Below are 23,594 nucleotides of genomic sequence, written 5' to 3'. Positions count from 1 at the left end.
TCTCTAATTGGACTGTGTGTGTGTGTGTGTGTGTGTGTGTGTGTGTGTGTGTGTGTGTGTGTGTGTGTGTGTGTATGTTCACACATACTCTGATACTCAGGCGTCATCTCAAGTACTGATGGCTGTCCCTTAGCATTTTTTCTCTCATGGCTGGCACTCGACCGCTTGACCTACTGCTCTGCACCAGTTATGTTGAGTTGCTTGCACATAAGACTGTCACAGACATTCCTGCCCAAACTGACTACAAAACATAATTCTCCTATATCAGCCTCCTTAGTAGTTATAATTACAGGCCTTAGCCACCAGTTCCTATTCATATTTAATATTACTCACATTCTAGCTGTGAAGCTTGAGAGTTAAATTGTACACAAGTACTTCAGCAAACATCCATGAGAGTTGAGATTCTATGACAAATTCCCCAAAATGATTACAATGAATGCTAGGAGAACTCATTGTTCTGGAAAATTCTTCATTCATATTGGCATGTGATACAATCAGGCCTTTGAAATGTATCGGATTTACACCAGTGGTCTGGCTTTTTGCCTGTCTTTCCAGAAATTCCAGGCAGGCTTCAGTGTTCCTGAGTCTGTAGTGACTTCCACAATTGCACCACTAGAAGGAGCACAAGCCTTGAGGGAAGTCAGCTGTGAGGTGATAAACCACTTCAGTACCAGAGAAAACCAAAGGCAATTTTGGTGACAAATACTCTGTGGTTCTAAAAACTTCGAGAGAACTCTAATGAGTCGTGGGTCCAAGTATGCCTCCTCCTGTGTGCACAGGGGGAACATATGCCTCATCCACAGGGAATGGCCTTGTGAGTGGATTCTGCCTAGCAGTGGCAAGATTTGTGTGCTAGACCAGGCCTTAGTCACAGCGGTGGACACCAGAAATCTATTATACCTGGAAGACAAACCAGCAGGGTCACCAAAACAGATGAAGGTTAATGAAGTTTCCCTCTAAAAGTAGGGACTCTTCACTTTTATCCTGGACTTTGATGGCAGAAGAGGAAAATTTACACAAATAACAACCGTAAGAAAATGTGGCAGAGTTTTACTGAGTAAGGAAGCAAACAAACAAGCAGGTAGACAAACAGGAAACAGAAAGGCAAAGACACACTCTAACTGAGGAGAGGCACACAGCTCTTGGGCTGTAAGGGGTACCCAGACAGTAAAGGCAGAAGGTCTGAATGAAAAATTACACAAACCAAACATAGGTTTGTCATCTTTGCACTAATCACTCCTGGTGTTACACTTTCTAAGTTCCTGTATGTTTTGGCCATTCTTTCCAAATGATTATCCTTGAGGGAAGGAAGGTGTGTTCTTGTCTACATTTGGGGTAGGACATTGCTAAAGTTTGGGGGAGCATCTTCGAGGAAGGTGTACACACAACAAGACAACTGCAAATTCATATGATGAGAAATGCATCTCTCAGGAAGGAATGCAACCTGTCGTCTCTGTTTGAAGTAAACATAGTAGCCCTGTGTTTCTAAATCACATGTTTCTGAGTTGTCTTCACTAGGACTCATTTTTTCCCATAATTTATCCAGCTTCTTTTTGTGCTCAATGACTTTCATCCCTTCATCTTAAAATATGAAGATGGATGAATACCTCTCTATTTACAGTGAGCTTAGCAAACCTCATTTTCTACTATCTATTCTACTCCATTTTCTCCTAAATGACTTCATTCCCTTAACATTAAGGGAAGTAGATGGACAAGCTTTAAGCTTGAGTTTTTGAATTTCTGTCATGCATTAACCAGGCCTCATTTTCCATAGCCTATCCTGCCTGAGTACAACATCCTAAGTCCACTACAATCAAGACCAATACAGTGCTAGGTGAGCACTAAGATTGACTCAGGTTGAATGTGGTTGAGGTGAATTCATGGGCCAAGATGGCCACAACCATACACAATTAGTGGTAGCTAGACTAGAATTCATACTGTCTGGTGGGAGATGACTCCCCAGTACTGAGATGATTATAGAGTTCTGCCAGAGGCTGCCCTGGCTATGGGGTCATGGCAAAATTCTAGTGCTATCACATGTCCCACACTAAGCTCTGGGACAAGATCACAATCTTAATTCCCTGTCCAACCCCTGGGAATTAGAATGGAGAACCATGCTGTGTCACAGCAGCTTGGTAAAGTTTGTAAAGAAGACAGCTTAGTACGGGTGGCTGATGCCTGTAATCATAGCTACTTAGGAAGCTGAGATTTGAGTACCAGGGTTCAAAGCCATCCCAGGCAGGAAATTCCATGAGACTTTTATTTCCAAATAAAACATCAGAAAAACCAGAAGTGGCACAGTGGTAGAGCGCTAGCCTTGAACTGAAGAATTCAGGGACAGATCCATGGCCTAGAGTTCAAGCACTACAACTGGCAAAATAAAACAAAAAACAAAACAAAACAAAACAAAACAAAGGAAGCCACAGGGCCATCTTGGTGAACACCGTCATACACTCAGGCTCAATCTCCCATCCAGAAAGCCAAACTGTCATGTGGCCCACACTCCAGCTTATGGTGCTATAGACCAGTGCACATTAGTTTCCTAGAGCAACCTAAGTTTCTGCCTGGTCCCATGTTGAGCACTATCTTTCTAGGGCAATGGTCCTTGAGATTCTTCAATGTGCAACAAGACTAGGACTGAGCCAGATATCAACACAGTCACATAGCAACAGTGGCTTCACAAGGCTAAGCAGGAAGACAGGTGTCACCCTACTTCAACCATGATGGAAACTGATGGAATGGCATTTGGTTCTGCCTCAGGGACCTTCCAACACGTCCTGAAAGATTCCAATGGAAGCTGGGTTGCCATGACCAAAGAGTTCCTCTAGTATATTCTGGATTATTGGTCCAACCATGACATGCCTGACATAGGGTTCTAAGAAAAACCTTGACCCACTCTTATGCCTTCTTCACTAGGGGGTTGTATTCTGTAACTGCTGTAATTCACAAGATTGGAGGAGGGAGGGTGTGGCAGTGTCTTCCTTCTCTGTCCTAAACGAGTTCCAGAGGCACAATCTAAATGTCTGGACACAAAAGTAGACACTATAACCACTTCCCAAGCACTGGTGCAGGATACAGGGATGGTGCTAACATTGAACTTTAATTCTCTCCCTCCCAGCAATGTTGGAGAGTTTCTGTACTTAATGAGCTACTAATGCTGTTGTATGGGAGACACATGGAGGCAGCTTCTTTCTTCCTTTTCTCACACATCTTTTTCTGTTGTTTTGTTCCCCTAGAGAAGAACTCTCCAGTCCAAACCCCATGACTCTTCTCTCTTCTTTGTTGGGTGAGGCAATCCTCAGGCTCTCTCTCCCTCAGTTGCCATCTTGCACTGCCTCTGAGGAATTCCCTTGAATGATGGCATTCTCTAAGTCAGCTTAGTGTGCCTCTACCACATGACATGAATTCAATTTCTTTGTTTTCTTTAATTTTCTTACAAGGTAAGATTCACTTCTTTGCAAACGGGTGCACCATCGGCAAAGTCTGGCAAGAAAGCACAGAGACAAGGCAGCCTGTTTGCTATTTACTGCTGAGACAGCAGCACTCCCTCTCTGCTCATATTGGTCAAACTCAGTTGGACAATTCTGCTCCCAATTTGAATTGTATTTCTAAGGGTTTTTTCATATGTGTACAGCTAATTCAAGGTACTTAATGACTTGGGATGTGAGCTGGGCATGCCCCTGTGTTGCAACGGACAGCAATATTCTTCACATAGCCATATGTGCAAGAGAGGAAAAACCACTTTGCTCATCCCCCCTTCCTCTCTACAATCTCAAAAGAACAGTCACCTCATGTATGCTGATCTAGTCCGGTTTAGGAGCTCTCTCAATTCTTAGACTCCAAATTAGAATTCCATCCTGTTGGAAGAAAGTATCTACACATACTACTGTGGGTAGAGATAAGCATTTGATTCAAAAAAGTCATGAGATTTGCAGTTAATCATTTGTGATAAGCATATAACTACCCAAAATTTGTGACCTTTGTGCAGGATCAACTTAAAGAAATACCAATTGCTTCTCACCCTGCTGCTGGCTGTGGAGGAAATCAACAAGAATCCCCATCTGCTACCCAACATGACTCTGGGGTTTGAGATCTATAGTGCACATTACTCAGGTACTGATCTGTTAGAGGAGTCTCTCATCTGTCTGTCTGGGATAAATAAAAACAGCCCCAATTATACCTGCAGAAGAGACAGCAAAGTTTTAGCAGTACTCACAGGAACCTCAAGCACATGTGTTCCAATTGGGACACTGCTGGACCTCTACAAACTTCCACAGGTGAGGCTGGGAAAGGTGGGCAGATGTGAAGCTATGTCCACATGGACTCTGTCCTGGACAGGCTGAAGAGGTGTTATCACGATCCCTTCCAAATGCATAATCTCACAGGGAATAGACTCCATAAGTGGATGGAACATACACATTTTCTTTGCTCTAAATAAAAGGAGAGGTTTTAAGAGAGGAAAGGATGACCCAAAGCTCTGAGCCTTATCCATACATGTATACAAAGTGCTTGGAACATGGAAGATGACTTTGCAAATGGGATAAGCAAACTTTTGCTCCTCCCCTTGCCAGTTGTTGTTTAGATTACATCGGGACTGAGACTTGCCTATTACCATCCTCTTCCTGGGGTTGTGTTCATTTTTTCCCTGTAGTTCACTTTTGGGTCTTTTGATCCTCTCCTGAGTGACCATGGAAAGTTTGGGACTGTCTATCAGATGGCAGCTAAAGACTCATATCTAGCCCTGGCCATGGTCTCTTTGATGCTTCATTTCAGCTGGACTTGGGTGGGACTGTTCATCACTGAAGACAACTATGGTGTGTGGTTCCTCTCAGAATTGAGAGAAGAGATGGGCAAGAGTAGAGTCTGTTTTGCCTTTCAGAACATGATCCCTTACAATGCCTTTACAGATTACTCAGATGATCTATGGAAGTATCGCCACCTAATGGACTCATGAACCAATGTGATTATCATTTATGGGGACAGTAAATTTCTATTAAGCTTTATCGTTAAATTTGGGCACATTTTAATTACAAGGAAAGTCTGGGTCATGAACTCACCCTATTATGATGTCACCATTGGTAAAAGATATTTTCTGATCCACTCCTTCCATGCATCTCTCATCTTCTCTCATCATCACAGAAACACTTCTCTGTTCACCAATTTTATTCTGAGAGATACCTTGTCAAATGTCTTAGGAAATAGTTCCCTTCCTAGGTCATGGATTCAGTCTGTTATAGCCTACTGATTAAGTCTGACTGCAGAGACTTGGGGCACTGTTCATACAATGCCACACTCCATTGGTTGCTGAGGCACATTTTTGACATGACCATGTCAGAAGAGAGTTACAACATCTATAATGCTGTGTTTGCCTTGGCCCACGCCCTCCACCAGATGTTTCTTCATCACATGGAAGAGCCACCAGGGCACAATGGTCAACCCAGGGCATTTCTCTCTTCACAGGTAATGGCTTTGCTTTTGGGTGACCTACTGTAGGCATATAGACTTTCTATAGAAGCTTTCATAGCAGATGGAACTAGATCATCTGGCTCCATTTTGGAAAATGTAAGAAACATTGTGCCTGTCATGCTCTACATGAGTGAATTTAGAGCTGTGACGTCAATGTTCTTGAAGAATGCTGCATCCATGAAAAGGAAGTGCTGTGTCTTCTGTCCCCATCCTCACTATGTGTGGAAAAAGCCGTCCCCTTTTCAATATATCCAAACTGTCCTTGTAACCTTTCTTTTTAATTTATTGTATTTTATTTGTGAATATACTGTACAGAGGGGTTACAATTACATGGGCAGGATAATGTGTACATTTCTTACCAAGCATTTCTTACCATGTGTACATTTCTTACCAAGAAATGCGTACATTTGTTACCAAGCATTGGGACTGGGGGGGGGGGGAAGGCTGGGAAGGGATGTGAAAGATAAACAAAGGAGGAGGCTGCAATCCTTGTAACTTTTTAAAATAACAGATCAATTTGAAAATTCTTGAAAACCTAAAATTTTCTGGACACAAGTGGCTCACACCTGTGGTTTACTCCTGACTACATTAACTATCAAAAAGCCAGAAGTGGAGCTGTGGCTCAATGGTTAGAATACATACTTTGAAAAGAAAATAAAACCACCTCAATTTGAGTGCCTAAGCCCTGAGTTTGAGTCACAGGATAGACACACGAACAAACACACACACACACACACACACACACACACACACACACACACACACCCCACAATGAACTAAGTCTTGCTTAAAGTAGTCTTTCATAATTGTCATAAATATTTTACTATCCTACCTAGTTTATTATTCCCCTTATTTCAGACTGACTCTCTGATCACAATCATAAAATAAATGATTGGAATGTAATTGAGAATCTTTGAGGTCTGTCATATGATAATTCATTATTTTGTTAGATGTAGCTGGAGTTGCATTCCCTTGAAATTGAGTTTCTGCATCCCATCCTGGATACCCAGGTTTTAGAACTTGGTAACACTTTAGTCTGCTGTGGGCCTGCATTTGATATAATTGGTTGGATTCCTGTGACGAGTGTGAATCAGGGGATGGGAATGAAGAGTAATCCATTGTTCTGGGGTTCTGTGATAACACTGGGAAGCACTTCACCATACTATAACGTGTCCCTTTTAGCTGCATCCCTTTTTGAACAAGATCCAATTTACCAATCCTGTTGGAGAACAAGTGGTTTTGAATGAGGAAAGGAAATCGGAGGCAGAGTATGACATTAAGAGCTTTTGGAATTTTCCAGAAGGTCTGGGACAAAAGGTGAAAGTTGGCGAGTTTTCTCCATCTAAGCCATATGGTCAACAACTGATTTTGTTTGAAAATCTGATAGAGTGGCCAATAGGAATTACCAAGGTGGGTCATTTCTACTTTTTATACTCTCTGCTTTAAAAAAAAAAAGTATTGTTATTAGGAAGTAGTTGTAGAAAGAGTTTACAATTTCCTTACTCAGGTTACAATCACAATGCTTGTAGACAGTGTCACCACATCCTATTTCTCCCCCAGAGTTGGTTGTTTCTAAGCATAATGTCATAATCTATGTATAAATAAGCAATAAGCTTACCCTTTTTTTAAAAACTTGTTCAATAAAACTATGGTTCAGTCTTGTACATTTCACCACTTCCTGTTTCTGGAAGTTTCTTACTAAGAGATTCATGGAGGGAATAGGGGAACATTTCATTATCAATATGTTGTTCTGTGTTTGCATATTGAATATCATAAAAGCTAAATGCCACCTGTGAATCATCTTTCCAACACTGTGACCAAATACCTGAGGGAATCAAATGAGAAGGCCGAAAGGCTTGCTTTGCTTCTGCCTGGAGATTTCAGACCATGGTTGGGTAGATTGTTGCTTTTGGATCTGTGTTGGCACAGGTTGTAATGAAAGGAGCATCTGCCAGTGAAGTTCACCCACCTCATGGCAGCTGGGAAGTCAAGAAAGAGAGATGTGAATAACCCTGGGTACAGCAGCACCTTCAAAGCACTTAGCCGTGCTTCAGAGTGTGGATTTAAAGTTTCTTTAAAGTGATGTTCTTCTCATGAGAGAAAACACATCATCACCTGATACAAGAATGGGATGTAGGATTAACTCCCATTTCCTAATTTCCTAGAATTAACATCCACCTCTTTAAGGCTCCATGACTTCCTGATAGCATGAGGGGCTGGATGTTGAGGCCCCATATATTCTTCAGGTCATGTTACATGAAACTGTCAGAAGACTCAATCAATTCATTGGTTGTATGTATTTAAAGATTTTGTGCTTTGATGATCTATTCCCTTAAAGTACTGGAATGTCTGGGATGTCAGGTAAAAGGATGAATAGTCAGTACCCTTCATCTGCATGTTCCCAGACTCCTCAGTCTCTCTGCACTGAGAACTGTGGTCCTGGATTCAGGAAGGTCTCTCTGGAGGGAAATGCTACCTGTTGTTTTGACTGCATTCTTTGCCCAGAGAATGAGGTTTCTAATGCGACAGGTGAGTCTGTGACTTATAGAGAAATTCCCCATCTCTCCTGCTTAACTTTCAGTCCATCCAAACCAGTGGAGTGATAGACAATAAAACAGCAGGAACAAACCTGCACCTTCACCCAAAGTTCTATGACTACCGTTAACCATACTTCTCCTTAGAAGAAACAACCCACTGCCCCTCCATTACAATACCCTGTTCCCCTCTCCTCAGTCACATGTTTTTTTATTTAAAGAAAGTATATAAAAAGAAAATATCAAGGATTAGTTGTTGACATTTGAATTGACATGCAAATCTAAATGGAATTGTGGATGTAACACAGACTTTCATTTGTGAATGCTCATTGCCACTCTTTCGTAATTAAATGTTATTTTCTATTTAGCACACCTAATAATACTATGGGCTTTGGGGCTTTTTTGGTGTGTTTTTTTCGTTACGATCACTGGATATCTGACACTGGCACTAGGTTGACTAGCAATTACTAAATATCATTGATTCAGAAGTAGTTAACCATCTCCATTTCGTGTCTCATCTCCCTCCTGAAGCTGAGCTTTCTGAGATCCTCTCATATCAGTGGAGGAGCATTGTTCTGTTTTTTAATATATTTTTAGTGTTAAAATCCTGTACAGAGTGGTTACATTTACATAGGTAAGGAAATGAGTACATTTCTTATTGAGTATTGTTGCCTCTTCCTTTGTTTTTCTCTTACCATTCCTTCCTTCCAACCTCCCCAACTCCTCCTCCCATAGATCAAATGCTCAGGAAGTATATGTTTGGGGTAAGTAGTAGGTTGAGTTTAGGATTAAAACTTCTTTTTAAATTGATGTGCTTAGGCTGATTCTATATTTTCCATTATTTCTTGAATGAGTAGCAGAGAGCCAGAGTGGTATGACCTGTCAAAATATAGCAGGATGGCTAGGTAATTATATATTACACCCATAATCCAAGTGACTCAGGCAATTGAGATTTGAGAATGGAGCTTCGATGCAATGATGAGCAGGAAACTCAGTTAAAATCTTTTCCACAATTAAGCACCATAAGATCTGGAATTTGAGCTGTGACTCAAGTGGTAGAGTGGTAGTTTTGAGAATGAATACTCAGGAAAAATTCCTAGGGGCAGAGTTCAAGCACTGGATTAATGACAGACAGACAGACAGAGAAAGCAAGCAAGCAAGCAAGCAAACAAGCAAGCAAGAAAGAAAGAAAGAAAGAAAGAAAAAGAAAAAAAGAAAGAAAGAAAGAAAGAAAGAAAGAAAGAAAGAAAGAAAGAAAGAAAGAAAGAAAGAAAGAAAGAAAGAAAGTGTAGCGACCGTCTACTCGACCAGCGAGAAAAAACGACCACCACACCAGGAGTCTTCTCAGATCACGCTTTATTGGAGAGCCTTTTAGTTGTAGGAGAGCTTGGGCACGAGAGAGCGTGCACCCGAAACATGGCCACTTATATAGGGAATAGGAACACGGATCTTTCTATTGTTGGTCGCCTGCCTTTCACCGTCACCAGGTGTCATGGGATTGGCTGGGGACTCTACCTGGCTCGCGCACGCGCACAGCCCAGGCGTCCCGCCAAGCACTGTCTGGGGTGGTTACCTCAAAGCTGCAAGGGAGTGGGCGGAGTCTCGCCTCGGCTCCCTACAGTTCCCCCTTCTTTGTTTTATGGCAACAGGTAAGAGTAGAGGTTGGGCCTCTGTCTAAAACATTAGGACCTTGCACTGGCCTTCGCCTGAGGGGCGCGCCTTCCCCAGTGATGACCAGGCCTGTCCGATGCCTTTTTTGCACAGGTGGGATCTTGGGCATCAACCCACTTGCAACCCAGCATGCTCTTCTTGAGGAGATGAGAACCATCTCCTCAAGTGCAGTGCACTTGCCTTGCACCCTGTTCCAAATTGCAAATTGCATACCTGTCCCGGTGCAATGGGATCCCCTGATCCCTCGGGGTGCTAAGGCTATGCAGAATGGTAAGGCTTAACTGCCTCTTAGGGCCGACAGCCAAATCTGGGGTGAGGATCCACTCTCCAAAGCGGCTAATGCTTGCAAGATAACAACCTTGTCCCTTCTGGTTTGGGCTCGAAGGCGACAGACCAACCATAGGCAGACCACGCATCCTCCCAAGCAGCAGGCTAAAAACATTCCGACTCCCACCCGCTCTTTGGAAAAGGACACCGCAGAGGCAATCCAGTCAGTAAATTGTAACAGCTCACAGCATCATTGGTTTAGCTATCACAGGGATTGCTATTAGCACTGTTGCTAACAACAGGAAGATCAGCTGTATCAGGAGATGAGTGGATGGCATCTTCAAGATGGGGTTCTTCTGCAGTCTCCACCGGCCTGGTCAGTCTCGTTGGCACCCAGTGAGGTACTTCTTGACTCTGTGGAAAAACACAAACAGCTCCCCTGGATCTCGTTATTACCGGATCCGGTCCATACCATTTATTATTAATAACATCCTTCCACATAACCATGTCTTTAGTATCCATGGAGTCTCTTGTCATATGCTGATCTGCAGCAGACTGATCGTTGTCATTTAGAATTAAAAAATTAAGGGTAAAGAGCGCAAGAGAAAGTCTTTCCCTGGGGGACGCGGACTCAGCAATTCCCCCTTTTTGCTTTTGAAGTATTTCTTTTATGCTTCAATTAGCTCTTTCCACTATACCTTGTCCTTGAGGATTGTAGGGCAATCTGGTGGTGTGGGCAACCTGCATTTGTGCGCAAAAGGCGCGAAAACAATGGGAAGTATAAGCAGGGCCATTATCCGTCTTAAGTCTAAGGGGCTTTCCCCAAGCTGCCCAAGCTTCTAAGCAGTGTATTCTGACATGAGACACCTTTTCTCCTGCCAGAGGTGTGGCATGAATGACACCAGAAAAGGTGTCCACAGACACATGTAAATATTTCAACTTACCAAATTCCGTCAGATGAGTAACATCCATTTGCCATAGGGCGTTTGGTCTCAACCCCCTGGGGTTTACCCCCACATGGGGAGGATGAAGAAAGGTAACACAAGATTTACAGGCTTTAACAATATCTCTTGCCACATGCCTGGACAAATTATATCTTTTCCTAAGGGTATTAGCAGGTATATGATACAATCTATGAAAGTCTTTTGCCAATTCTACAGGATCAGCAGCAACCAGAGCCATAGCCCGAGTTGCCTGGTCCACCAAATCATTACTCTTTGCCATCGGGCCCGGCAACATAGAGTGGGCACGAATATGTCCAATATAAAAAGAGTGTTTTCTGTTTAAGATAAGGGATTGAATCTGTAAGAAAACATTAGAAATTGTACTGGCCTGCTTAACTGAAGCAGCAACTTCAAGAGAAGCAACAGCATTTACAACATATAATGAATCGGAAAATAAGTTAAAAGGTTGATCAAATCTTTTAAAAACTTCAAGCACAATTAAACATTCAACAGCCTGTGGGGCATTAGGCCGAAAATTAAAGACTACCGGCTGTTTGTGTCCTTGAACAAAAAAGGCACCTTGTCCAGATTTTGATCCATCCGTAAAGATGATCAGAGCATCAGCCAAGGGCTCCTTTGAAGTGACAACAGGAAAATACACTAAATTTTTGTTAACTATGGCAAGCAGAGGATGCTTAGGATAATGATTATCAATTACATTTGGAAATGAGCAAACAAGAATTGCCCACATATCCACTGTGGCTGCTAAAATTTCAACTTGCTCACGGGTGTATGGAATAATTAATTTATCTGGAATTTTTGCAAAGTGCATCAAGCAATACTTTATACCCAAAATTGCCTCTTTTTTTTCTCTTTTTTTTTTTTCTTTCAGACCAAAATTGCCTGTTTAGCCACTAATTCAGGAAAATATTGAACAGTTTTTGCTCCCACAGAATCATAGCATTAATAGTTAGCCTTCGAAGCAAGGCAGTGGTATAATTAGCTGTCACCCCATAAGTCCTGACTGCCTCAGCTAAATCTTTTAACTGGGAGTAGGAAACCGGCTCAAAATTTCTTTCATTAGTAATGGGATTCTCAAAGACTGGGAAAGCGGCTGCTAATCGTGACCAGGTGTTTTCTTTTATAAAGTGACTCTTCCCTGCTGGCGGGCACGGCGGGGGGGCCGACGGGTGAGGGGCAGCTCCATTTCCTCTTCCTGGCTGCTGCGGTACTCCCACCCCTAGGGGGCGCCACCCCCCATATCTGTCTGCCTCGTGCTCCGCCGCAGCCTCTTCTAACTCTTCACTATCAGCTGGATCGAGCTGCTCTCCCTCCTCCTCTAACATTTCTTCCTCTGAGTCACTCACAAGATTACTATATTCTTGGTCCCGCCCTTCCACATGTAGGGCTGAGAACCGGTTTGCTTTTTTTTTTTTAAATTTTTTTTATTGTAGAGATACTATACAGAGGGTTACAGTTACATGAGTGAGGTAATGAGTACACTTCCACTTCCTCTTGAACATTGTTACCCCCTCCATTGTTTTCCCCCTACCATCCCCTCCCTCCCTCCCTTCCCCAAGGTTCTTTTTTTTTTTTTTTTTGATCGTGATTAAGTGATTACTTAATTTCCGGAAATTCACAGTATTGTGGAATAATGATGCTCATTTAAAGTCACAAGTTCATTCTAACTTTCCTGGAGCAAATTGTCTATCACAGTCTGTAATATATAACGGTGCTCATATGTTATATACCATATATGTGATCAGCAGCATGGGGATATTTAGTAGTGGTTCAACCAGATGAGTGGGAGTTCTTTGTTTCTTAAGTCCTGTTAGTTTTGTCATATCACCTAACATTTTGGATTCATCATCCACTTATCAGGGAGACCATGTACTGTTTGTCTCTTCGTTCTTGGCTTACCTCGCTCAACATGATTCCTTCTAGCTCCATCCATTTCCCTGCAAATGACATTATTTTGTCATTTCTAATGGCTGCATAATATTCCATTGTGTATAGATACCACAATTTTTGGATCCATTCATCTGTGGTGGGCCATCTAGGTTGTTTCCATATCCTAGCTATTGCGAACAGTGCTGCAATAAACATGGAGGTGCATGTGTCCTTGTATATTGGTTCCTGTTGTTCAGGGTAGATGCCTAGAAGTGGTATGACTGGGTCGTAAGGGAGGTCAATCTTTAGCTTTCTAAGGACCCTCCAGACTGCTTTCCAAAGTGGTTGTATGAGTGTACATTCCCACCAGCAGTGTAATAGCGTTCCTCGTTCTCCACATCCCCTCCAGCATTTGTCGTTGGCTGATTTGTGGATGTGGGACATTCTGACTGGGGTAAGGTGGTATCTCAGGGTTGTCTTTATTTGCATTTCCTTCACCACCAGGGATGATGAACATTTCCTCATGTGTTTCTTTGCCATTTTTATTTCTTCATTTGAGAAGTCCCTCTTTAGTTCCCTTGCCCATTTAGTAATTGGTTTGTTGGGTTTGGGAGGGATTAGTTTCTTGAGTTCCCTGTATATACAGGATGTTAACCCCTTGTCTGATATATTGCTGGTAAATATTTTTTCCCAATTAGTTGGTTGTCTTTCTAGCTTGGTTGCGATAGCTTTATCTGTGCAGAAGCTTTTTATTTTAAGGTAGTCCCATTTGTCGAGTCTCTCTCCAATTTGTTGTGACCCTGGGACTCTGTTCAGGAAGTTCCTTCCTGTGCCTATTAGTTCAAGTGTCTCTCCTACTCTGTCCTGCAGTAGTTTCAGAGATTCAGGTTTAATGTTAAGGTCTTTAATCCATTTTGAGTTGATGTTGGTGCATGGTGATAGGCTGGGGTCCACTTTTAGTTTTCTGCATGTGGCTGCCCAGTTTTCCCAGCACCAGCGGTTGAAGAGGCTGTGTTTCTTCCATTGTATGTCTTTGGCTCCTTTGTCGAATATCAGCTGGCTGTAGGCCTGTGGATTTATTTCTGGATCTTCTATTCTGTTCCATTGGTCTTCGGGTCTGTTTTTGTGCCAGTACCATGCTGTCTTTGTTATTATAGCTCTGTAGTAGAGTTTGAAGTTCAGCATGGATAGCCCTCCCATATTGTCTTTATCCCCTAGAATTGTTTTGGCTATTCTAGGTCTTTTGTTGTTCCATATGAATTTTTGGACTGTTTTCTGTATTTCAGTGATGTACGTCATTGGGATTTTAATAGGAATTGCGTTGAATTTGTATATTAGTTTTGGAAGTATTACCATCTTTACTATATTAAGTCGGCCTATCCAGGAGCATGGGAGGTCTTTCCATTTCCTAGTGTCTTCTGCAATTTCTTTCTTTAACTTTTTATAGTTCTCATTAAATAGTTCTTTTACATCTTTGGTTAGGTTAATTCCTAAATATTTTATTTTTCGGGAGGTTATTGTGAATGGGGTTGCTCCCTTTATTTCCCTCTCTTCCTGTACATTATCAGTGTATAGGAAGGCAACTGATTTTTGTGGGTTTATTTTGTATCCTGCTATTTTGCCAAAGTGATTTGTGATTTCTAAGAGTTTGGGGATGGAGTTTTTGGGATCGTGGAGGTATAGTATCATGTCGTCTGCAAAAAGGGATAGTTTAACTTCTTCTTTTCCTATGCGGATCCCTTTAATGTCTTTTTCTTGCCTTATTGCCCTGGCTAAGGGTTCTAGGACTATATTGAAGAGGAGTGGAGACAGTGGGCATCCTTGCCTTGTTCCTGATTTTAGGAGAATTGGTTGTAGCTTTTCCCCATTAAGTATAATATTGGCTATTGGTCTGTCATAAATGGCTTTTATTGTTTTTAGAAATGTTCCTTCTATTCCTATTTTCTCCAGAGCTTTTAGCATGAATGAATGTTGAATTTTGTCAAAGGCCTTTTCTGCATCTGTAGCGATAATCATGTGATTCTTGACCTTGGCTCTGTTGATATATTGGATTACATTTATTGACTTACGTATGTTAAACCATCCCTGTGTCTCTGGGATGAAGCCTACCTGGTCATAGTGAATTATTTTTTTTATGTGTTTCTGGATTCTGTTAGCTAGAATCTTGTTAAGGATCTTTGCATCTGTGTTCATCAAGGAGATTGGCCTGTAATTCTCCTTTTTGGTTGGGTCTTTGCCTGGTTTGGGGATGAGTGTGATATTGGCTTCGTAGAATGAGTTTGGGATAGCTCCTTCCTTCTCTGTTTCTCTGAAGAGCTTGAGGAGTATGGGTATTAGTTCTTGTTTAAAGGTCTTATAGAATTCTGCTGTGAATCCATCTGGTCCTGGGCTTTTTTTTGTTGGAAGACTTTTGATAGCTTCCTGTATCTCATTATAGGATATTGGCTTATTTAATTGGTTAACTTCTTCTTTGCTCAGTTTGGGCAACTTGTATTTCTCTAAAAATGCATCCATTTCTGCCCGATTTTCTTCCTTTAGAGAGTATAGCTTTTGAAAGTAGTCTGTTAGAATTGTTTGGATATCTTGGGTACGTGTGGTGATGTTTCCCGTGGCATCCCTAATCCTATTAATATGGGTTTCCTCTCTTCTTTTTTTAATTAATCTAGCCAATGGGCCATCAATTTTGTTTATTTTTTCAAAGTACCAGCTTTTTGTTTGGTTTATTTTGGTTATGGTTTTCTGATTTTCTAATTGGTTAATCTCTGCTTTTAATTTGGTTATCTGGCTTCTTCTAGTAGCTTTAGGTCCCATTTTTTCCTGTTTTTCTAGCTGTTTTAATTGCAACATGAGATTATTTACTTGGTCTGTCTCCATTCTCTTGATGTGGGCACTGAGGGCAATAAATTTGCCCCTCAGGACTGCTTTTGCTGTGTCCCACAAGTTTCTTTGTGAGGTGTTTTCATTTTCATTGAGTTGTAGGAAATGCTTTATTTCTTCTCTGATCTCTTCTGTTATCCAGGCATTGTTAAGGAGTGTGCTGTTCAATTTCCATGTATTGGAGAAATTTCTGCGGTATGCTTTGTTATTGAGAGCTAGCTTGATTCCACTGTGGTCAGATAGGATACAGGGGATTATGTCGATCCCTTTGTATTTGCTTAAGTTCCTTGCATGAACTATGATATGGTCTATTTTGGAGAAAGTTCCGTGAGCTGCTGAGAAGAATGTGTACTGTGTTGTTTTAGGGTGTAATACTCGGTAGATGTCAGTTAATTCCGCTTGCAGTATGGCCTCTCTTAATTCGGTAGCTTCTTTGCCAATCCTCTGGTTGGTAGACCTGTCCTTTGGTGAGAGTGGTGTGTTAAAGTCTCTTAGTATTATCGTATTGGGATCTATTTTATTCTGTAAGTTTGAGAGCATTTGTTTGACATATCTGGGTGCACCAATATTTGGGGCATATAAGTTGATGATGGTTATATCCTCCTCTTGGATTGTTCCCTTTATTAATATGTAGTGTCCGTCCTTGTCTTTCTGTACTGATTTTAATGAAAAGTTTATTTTGTCAGATATCAGGATAGCTACACCTGCTTTCTTACTGGGGGCGTTTGATTGGTAGATCCTTTTCCACCCCTTCACTCTGAGTTTGTTTGTATGTTTGGCTGAGAAGTGGGTTTCCTGAAGGCAACAGATGGATGGGTCTTGTTTTCTTATCCAGTCCTCAGTTCGTTTTCTTTTAATTGGCGAATTCAGCCCATTTATATTAAGAGAAAGTATAGAGAGATGCATTGTTGTCCCTGCCATTCCGTTTTCCTAAGTTTTTCTTTTTTCCTTTCCTCCTGTGCTTGCTCAGTTAGACTTTGAGTAACGCCTGTTTGGGGCAGGCCCCAGTTCCTGGCTGCTTTCTTCAGGTTGTGTCCCCCCTCTTAGAATTCTTTGTAATGCTGGCTTAATGTTTATGTATTCATTTAGTTTTTCTTTGCTATTAAAAGTTTTCAGTTCTCCATCAAATGTGAATGCTAGCTTTGCCGGGTAGATCAGTCTGGGTTGGCAGTTATTGGCTCTCAGGGCTCCTATGGTGCTTTCCCAGGCTTTTCTTGCATTCATTGTTTGTGTGGAGAGATCTGCAGTAATTCTTATTTTTTTCCCATTGTAGTATAGCTCCTTCTTCATTTTTGCTGCATGCAGGATTGTTTCCTTATTATTCAGATCTATCATTTTTACTATAATGTGTCTAGAAGTGTTTCTCCTGGGGTCTTGCTTGTTGGGTGTTCGATAAGCTTTTGTGATGTGGTTAAGATGGTCGTTTTTGAGGTGGGGAAAATTTTCATTGATTATATTGTTAAATAGGTGTTGCATTCCCTTGCTCTGGAATTCCTCACCTTCGTCCACTCCAATTATGCGAAGGTTAAATTTTTTAGCATTATCTGCTTGCTCTTGAATATCCCTTTGGTTTAATTTGAGTAATTTTTCCATATCTGTCACTTTTTGGTCCAGTTGGTGTATTCTGTCTTCTGTATCTGACACTCGACCTTCCATTTCATTCACTCTGTTGACAGTGGCTTCTATTGTGGTTTGCATGGAGGAAATGGATCCCTTTATGGATTCAATGTTGGTTCTCAGAGTACTGATCTCACCTCTCAATGAGGTATGCATTACCTCTAATTTGGCGTTTATCTCACTTCTTACTGAGGTTTGTGCAGCTTCTATTTTTGCATGCATCTCTTGTTTGATACCCTGTATCTCTTTGGATAGTTCATCCTTGTGCTCTTTCAATTTCTGATCAATTTCTCACTGTATTTCTTGAGTCATTGCCTCCAGCAACCCTTGGAAGTAGCCTTTGTCTTCCATTCCTGCTTTGCTCCCACTGGGGCTCTCCCCTGTGTGGCTGCTGGCTTTTGAGGTGAGCTTGCTGTCCTGGGTGGTAGTAAACCTTGTGATTTTTCTCTGTGATTTTCGCATGGAGGTTCAGGAGACTGCTCTTCAATTTTGTTTTGGTGTGTCTGTCTTTGCTTGGTTGCTGATTCTGTATTGGTAGAGAGAGTCTGTGCCTGATCTGGGTTCTGTTGGGAGCCTATTTCCAGCTGCTATTCTGACTTAGGATTCTCAGCTCTCTGCTGTAGATTGCTGGCAGTTCCCGCCTTTGGAAGGGTTGAGCAGCCTAGACTGCTTGTGTTTGCTCCTACGGGTGCTCTTGTGAAGAACAGATGCTCTGGATGCACTCTCCCAAATGCTGGAGTCTGCTATGGGCTCCTGATGTGTTTTTGTTTATTTGTTTTGGGCTGGTTGTGGGCTTGAACTCTAGGTTTGGGTGCTGTCCCTCAGCTTTTCAGCTCAAGGCTGGCACCCTACCGTTTGAGCCACAGCACCACTTCTGACCCTTTTTGCTTTTGTGATGCTGAGGAATCAGATGCAGGGCCTCATACATCCAAGACTATCACTCTATTGCTGAGCCGCCTTAACAGTCTGAGCTCCTGCTTACTATCAGGTGCTGGCAGCCTGTGTTGCCCAATTCCCAGTCTAGGGTATATGGGTGGAGTTTTGGTGGGGTTTGGGCTTCTCTTGTCCTGGGCCTCCAGGTCTTTTGTTGTCACAGGCGTGCTTCCCGGGGGAGTGTTGTTTCCTGGTTTTCTCCCCTCTGTTGAGGCGTATGCTCAGCTTTTTACTTCAATTGGGAGGAGTTGGTTGTGTTGTTCAGGCGCCGGATCCCCGGGCCTGGTTCCGGCCCCAGCCTGGAGCGCGCTTGTTAGGCCTGTGCTGATGTGTATACCACCTAGGTTATGCAGCCTGGAGCGCACTTGTTAGGCCTGTGCTGATGTGTATACCACCTAGGTTATACAGCCTGGGGGACACAGTTCAAATTTCTTCTACTGTTGGTAGTCTTGACCCAGGGGCGCTGTTCCTGGCTTGGGCATTTAAGCTCCCTTCCAGGGGTGCTCTTGCTCTAGCCTGGCCAGCTGAGTGTGCTCCACGGGCTGGTGGAGCTTTCAAACAGTTCCCAGTTTTAGTGGGTCCTGTGGTCCGGGTGCTGGGGTAGGGAGTCTAGGTCAGGGTCTGGGGATTCCCTCCAGCTCTGGTCTCCCTTGAGGGATACACTTCCCCTGTGGGGTACTCACCCTGGAGCTGGTTGTTTCTGTGTGGTGTAGGTCAGTTGTTGTTGCAATCCGCACTGGGTTGGGCGGTGGTGGCTCTGTGTGATTCTTTTCTGTCTCTGCCTCTGTCGAAGCTGTTGGGTCAAGAGTGTCCACGCTCAGGCAGCTTCTTCTCGGTACCTCTGGGGCCCAAGTGACCCCGCCAGGTTGTTGCGATCGTGATCGGGCGGGCGGGTGGTCTGCAGACAGGACCCTTTGTCGCGCCGAGCGGCTTTGGTGGGATGGAACCTCTCTGCTCAGGTAGAGAGTGCTGGATCGTTGCGATCGCGATCAGGCGGGCCGGGTGGTCTGCCGCAGGTCCTTTTGTCACTCTGCTGATGCCGAGCGGCTTTGGCGGGATGGAGCCTCTCTGCTCGGGTGGATAGTGAGGGGTGGGGGTGGGATCCTCGTGGAGACTACCGGCTGGTAGGTTTCTCTGTTCCTGGCGATCTGCTGTTCTGCAAACCAGTACCTGATGTTCTGAAAGTGGCCCCCTGTGTCTCTGCTGTTTCTCTGGGTCTCCCACAGCCCCCGCCGGGCCGGCTGGCCGGCGGCTTGGCGCACTGCCGCGCGGCCAGTAAAGGTTGGGGGAGGGGTCTTCGCTTTTCTCTGTTTTGAAATTCTTTTCCTCTCTTTCTTTTTTTGTTATTCTCCGCCTCTGGTTTTTCTCTGAGTGTTCGTCTTTTTGTTGTTGTCGGTCTCTTGGGGAGATTAAGCGTTGGAACTCGAACTCTCTTTTTGGTTGGAGAGAGCTGTGGCGTTTCCCTACTGCCCCGTCGCCATCTTGGTCCCCCCTCCCCCGGTTTGCTTTTAAAGAAGGGCATGGGGGTCTCCTTGAGACCCACTCCTCCCTAAGACCCTTCTCCTTTTGTGAGGGCTGCAGTCACTCTTGCTTTAATTCTTTAGGATCCTTTTGTCTTTTTTCCCTTTTTCTTTTAGGCCTATTTTCCTCACCCTTACTGTATGCTGACTCTGATAGACTATCCTGATGCCGTGTTAGTACTTTGCATCCTTCCTGGATTAAATCAAACCCTCCCTCCTCGAGGCAAGTGCACACCATCAAAAAGACAAGCCACAAAGGAAGAAGCAATGCAAGCAACCAATAAATATCTAAATCTACAGTGAACAGCATACCGGGAGATATTTACTGACGTCCCCTCTCCGCGTGTTGAGTTCTGGCTCCGGTTCGGCCTCTCGCACGGGTCCCGTCCCTGGTTCGTTCCCGGGTCTCGGTACCACTTGTAGCGACCGTCTACTCGACCAGCGAGAAAAAACGACCACCACACCAGGAGTCTTCTCAGATCACGCTTTATTGGAGAGCCTTTTAGTTGTAGGAGAGCTTGGGCGCGAAAGAGCGTGCACCCGAAACATGGCCACTTATATAGGGAATAGGAACACGGGTCTTTCTACTGTTGGTCGCCTGCCTTTCACCGTCACCAGGTGTCATGGGATTGGCTGGGGACTCTACCTGGCTCACGCACGCGCAAAGCCCAGGCGTCCTGCCAAGCACCGTCTGGGGTGGTTACCTCAAAGCTGCAAGGGAGTGGGCGGAGTCTCGCCTCGGCTCCCTACAAGAAAGGAATGAAGAAAGAAAGAAAAAAAGAAAGAAAGGAAGAAAGTAAGGAAGGAAGGAAGGAAGCAAGAAAGAGAGAGAGAGACGAGGGGGGATTTGAGGGAGTGAGGGAGGGAAGGAAGGAAGGGAGATAAACAGAAAAAAGAGAAAGGGAAGAAGGAAAGAAGAAGAACTATGTGAAAGAAAGAGAATTCAGGTGAACATATTTTGATACAGAGAGTTATACTAGTTGGTATTGAGAGCAATACAGGTCAACTGGTAAATAAGGGAAAATGAGCAGCTTGAGCAGAGGAGGATGTGAGGAAAGAGAAATATGGGACCCAGACTAACAGTGATTCTCACTCCTCACCATACATGATGCAGTGTGTCAGGTGTGCATATCATAAATTTGCCAACACCCAGAGAAACCACTGCCTCAGGAAAACTGAGAGCTTCCTTGCTTATGAAGACCGCTTGGGCCTGGCTCTGATCTGCATGGCTCTCTGCTGCTCTGCACTAACAGCTGCTGTTCTTGGGGTGTTTATCAAGCACCAAGACACCCCTGTTGTCAAGGCCAATAACCAGGCCCTCAGCTACATCCTGCTCATCTCCCTCACCTTCTGCTTCCTCTGCTCCTTGCTCTTCCTTGGCCGTCCCAACAAAGCCACCTGCATCCTGCAGCACACCACATTCCAGGTGGTCGTCACCGTGGCTGTCTCCATGGTCCTGGCTAAGACCATCACTGTGGTTCTGGCCTTCACACTCACTGATCCAGGGAGAAACGTGAGACCGTGGCTGTTGTCCGAGGCTCCTAACCTCATCATCCCCATCTGTACCCTCATCCAAGTGACTCTCTGTGGTCTCTGGCTGGGAATCTCTCCTCCTTTTGTGGACATAGATGCACACTCTGTACATGGCCACATCATCATCCTGTGCAACATGGGCTCCCTCACCGCTTTCTACTGTGTCCTGGGTTACCTGGGTGCCCTGGCCCTGGGCAGCTTCACTGTGGCTTTTCTGGTCAGGAATCTGCCTGACACCTTCAATGAGGCCAAGTTCCTGACCTTCAGCATGCTGATGTCTGCAGTGTGTGGCTCACCTTCCTTCCTGTCTACCACAGCACCAAGGGGAAGGTCATGGTGGCCGTGGAGGTCTTCTCCATCTTGGCCTCCAGTGGAGGCCTCCTGAGCTGCATCTTTGCCCCCAAGTGTTACATCATCTTGATAAGACCTGAGAGAAATTCACTGCACAGGTTTAGGGAGAGACCAACTGAAAGAAATAAATCTTAAGATGGACATAAATTTTGTCTAGAATGCTTGGAGGTTCTGAGACAAACCTATACAATTTGGGCAGTTAATAACCATTTTAACTCATTCATTTTTGCGGGTTGTGTTAGAGTTAGAGCAAGATTCCAACTAGACTATCTAAATTTGTATTTCCTCCTGGATATCCTTTGCTTCCTCCAATGTAATCTTCCTTTTATGCTATCAATGGTCCTTTTGATTACAAATCTACTGTGATTCTTCTTTGCCCTATATGCAGGCTATACCACTGCTTGAATATCATTATATTGCAAGGTTCACTGATATATGAATATTCATTTTGGTGAAAGTTTCCATGCTTTGATTACAGTTACTTGAGTATATTTTCTGAGCTAGTTGTGTATTTCTGTTCAAATATTTACTGTTCTGAAATATTACTAAGTGTATTTTCCTAGGAAATACCTCTCCCTCTCTCCCTCATCCCCTCCATACCTTTCTCTCCCCTGCTCTCCTCCTCCATACCTCTGTCTCTGTCTCTGTCTCTGTCTCTCTCTCACTCTCACTCTCACTCTCTTTCACCTACTTCAGAAATTTAGAACAGGATATTAAGCAGCACTAGTTTCCCATGAGAATCTCTATGAGTACTTTTTTCTGGCAAAAAGAGCCAGAGCATCAACGTGACTTAAGATGAACCACTGGAAGAATAGCTTGATAATTAGTCATTATTCCTCACGGGAAGATGAAGGTACCTAGTGCATGATGGTCTGAGCTGAGCCTTGTCACCTCAGTCTCTAAAGAGCATCAATATTAATAGATAGCAAAAAGAAAGGATCCCAAAAGAGGAGGAAATACATTAGATCATGCTCAGACTCAATATATGATCATGTTCTTTAAATAGTACAAGAGAAGGAACAGTTCAACCATTCAGAAGACTCCTTGAAGAAATCAGAATCTGTTGCCTGCTTGTTTGGAGTTGAGGCTCCTTCACTTGTCATTTCTCTTGTGTAACTATGGCTTCTTCTATCACACTTGGAATTGGCAGCAGAGCAGTCAATGAAAAACCTAGAGGATAGTTCTCAAAATGCTCTAGGAACACTACTGGCAGTCATGCCGAATGAAAAGGACCCGTTTAGTGACAGAGTGCAAGGGAAAGTCTATAAGGGAAAAAATGGGAATCCAGAGGCAAAAGAAGTTAAAGAAGGCCAAGAAGGGCCAGATGCTCTTAGTTGGACAGAGACAGGTGGTAATTGAGGAGTTCCTGAATTCTGCAGCGAGGTATAGCTCATTCCTGATGAGAAATAATGACCCCTAGGTGTAACTAACATCTGGCACAACTGAGCCGAGTCTTTCAAGGCTCTGTAGCCCCAAGAAGCAAGAGGGTTAAGAAGGTGAGTGGAATGTTTGGTATTTACATTTTTAATAATTCTTGAAAGGTATTTATTACTTTTTGTCAACTTAAAAAATGTGTATGGTAAAGCCGGGCACTGGTGGCTCACGCCTGTAATCCTAGCTACTCAGGAGGCTGAGATCTGAGGATTGCAGTTCAAATCCTGCCCCGGCAGGAGAGACCGTGAGACTCTTATCTCCAATAAACCACCAGAAAACCGGAAGTGGCACTGTAGCTCAAGTGGTAGAGCGCTAGCCTTGAGTTGAAGAGCTGAGGGACAGCGCCCAGGCCCAGAGTTCAAGCCCCATGACCGACCAAAAAAAAATGTGTATGGTTATTATAAAGGGGATATACGGTGGGGGGGTTACAGTTACATAAGTCAGGTAAAAATACATTTCTTTTTGGACAATGTCACCTCTTTCCTTGCTCTTTCCCAGATTCTCCCTCTTTTCCCACACACAAGTTATATAGTTCCTTTGCCACAACTGCTGCATTT

The 23,594-nt window shown here is 43.5% G+C and overlaps 1 protein-coding gene across 1 annotated transcript; it reads left to right on the top strand.

Annotated features, from left to right (window-relative positions):
- The first annotated feature begins 5,217 nt into the window (after positions 1-5,217).
- LOC138813630 (vomeronasal type-2 receptor 116-like) lies at positions 5,218-21,738 on the top strand. Its single transcript, XM_070002029.1, is given in 5 exon segments — positions 5,218-5,460; positions 6,649-6,876; positions 7,872-8,003; positions 20,834-21,527; positions 21,530-21,738. Coding segments are annotated over 5 exon segments (1,506 nt in total).
- Positions 21,739-23,594: the final 1,856 nt, after the last annotated feature.

This window comes from Dipodomys merriami, unplaced genomic scaffold (assembly GCF_024711535.1).
Source record: "Dipodomys merriami isolate MVZ:Mamm:240054 unplaced genomic scaffold, mDipMer1.0.p SCAF_6, whole genome shotgun sequence".
NCBI classification, from domain to species: Eukaryota; Metazoa; Chordata; class Mammalia; order Rodentia; family Heteromyidae; genus Dipodomys; species Dipodomys merriami.
Note: the sequence above shows the minus strand (reverse complement) of the source record. Positions and strands in the feature narration are given on the sequence as shown.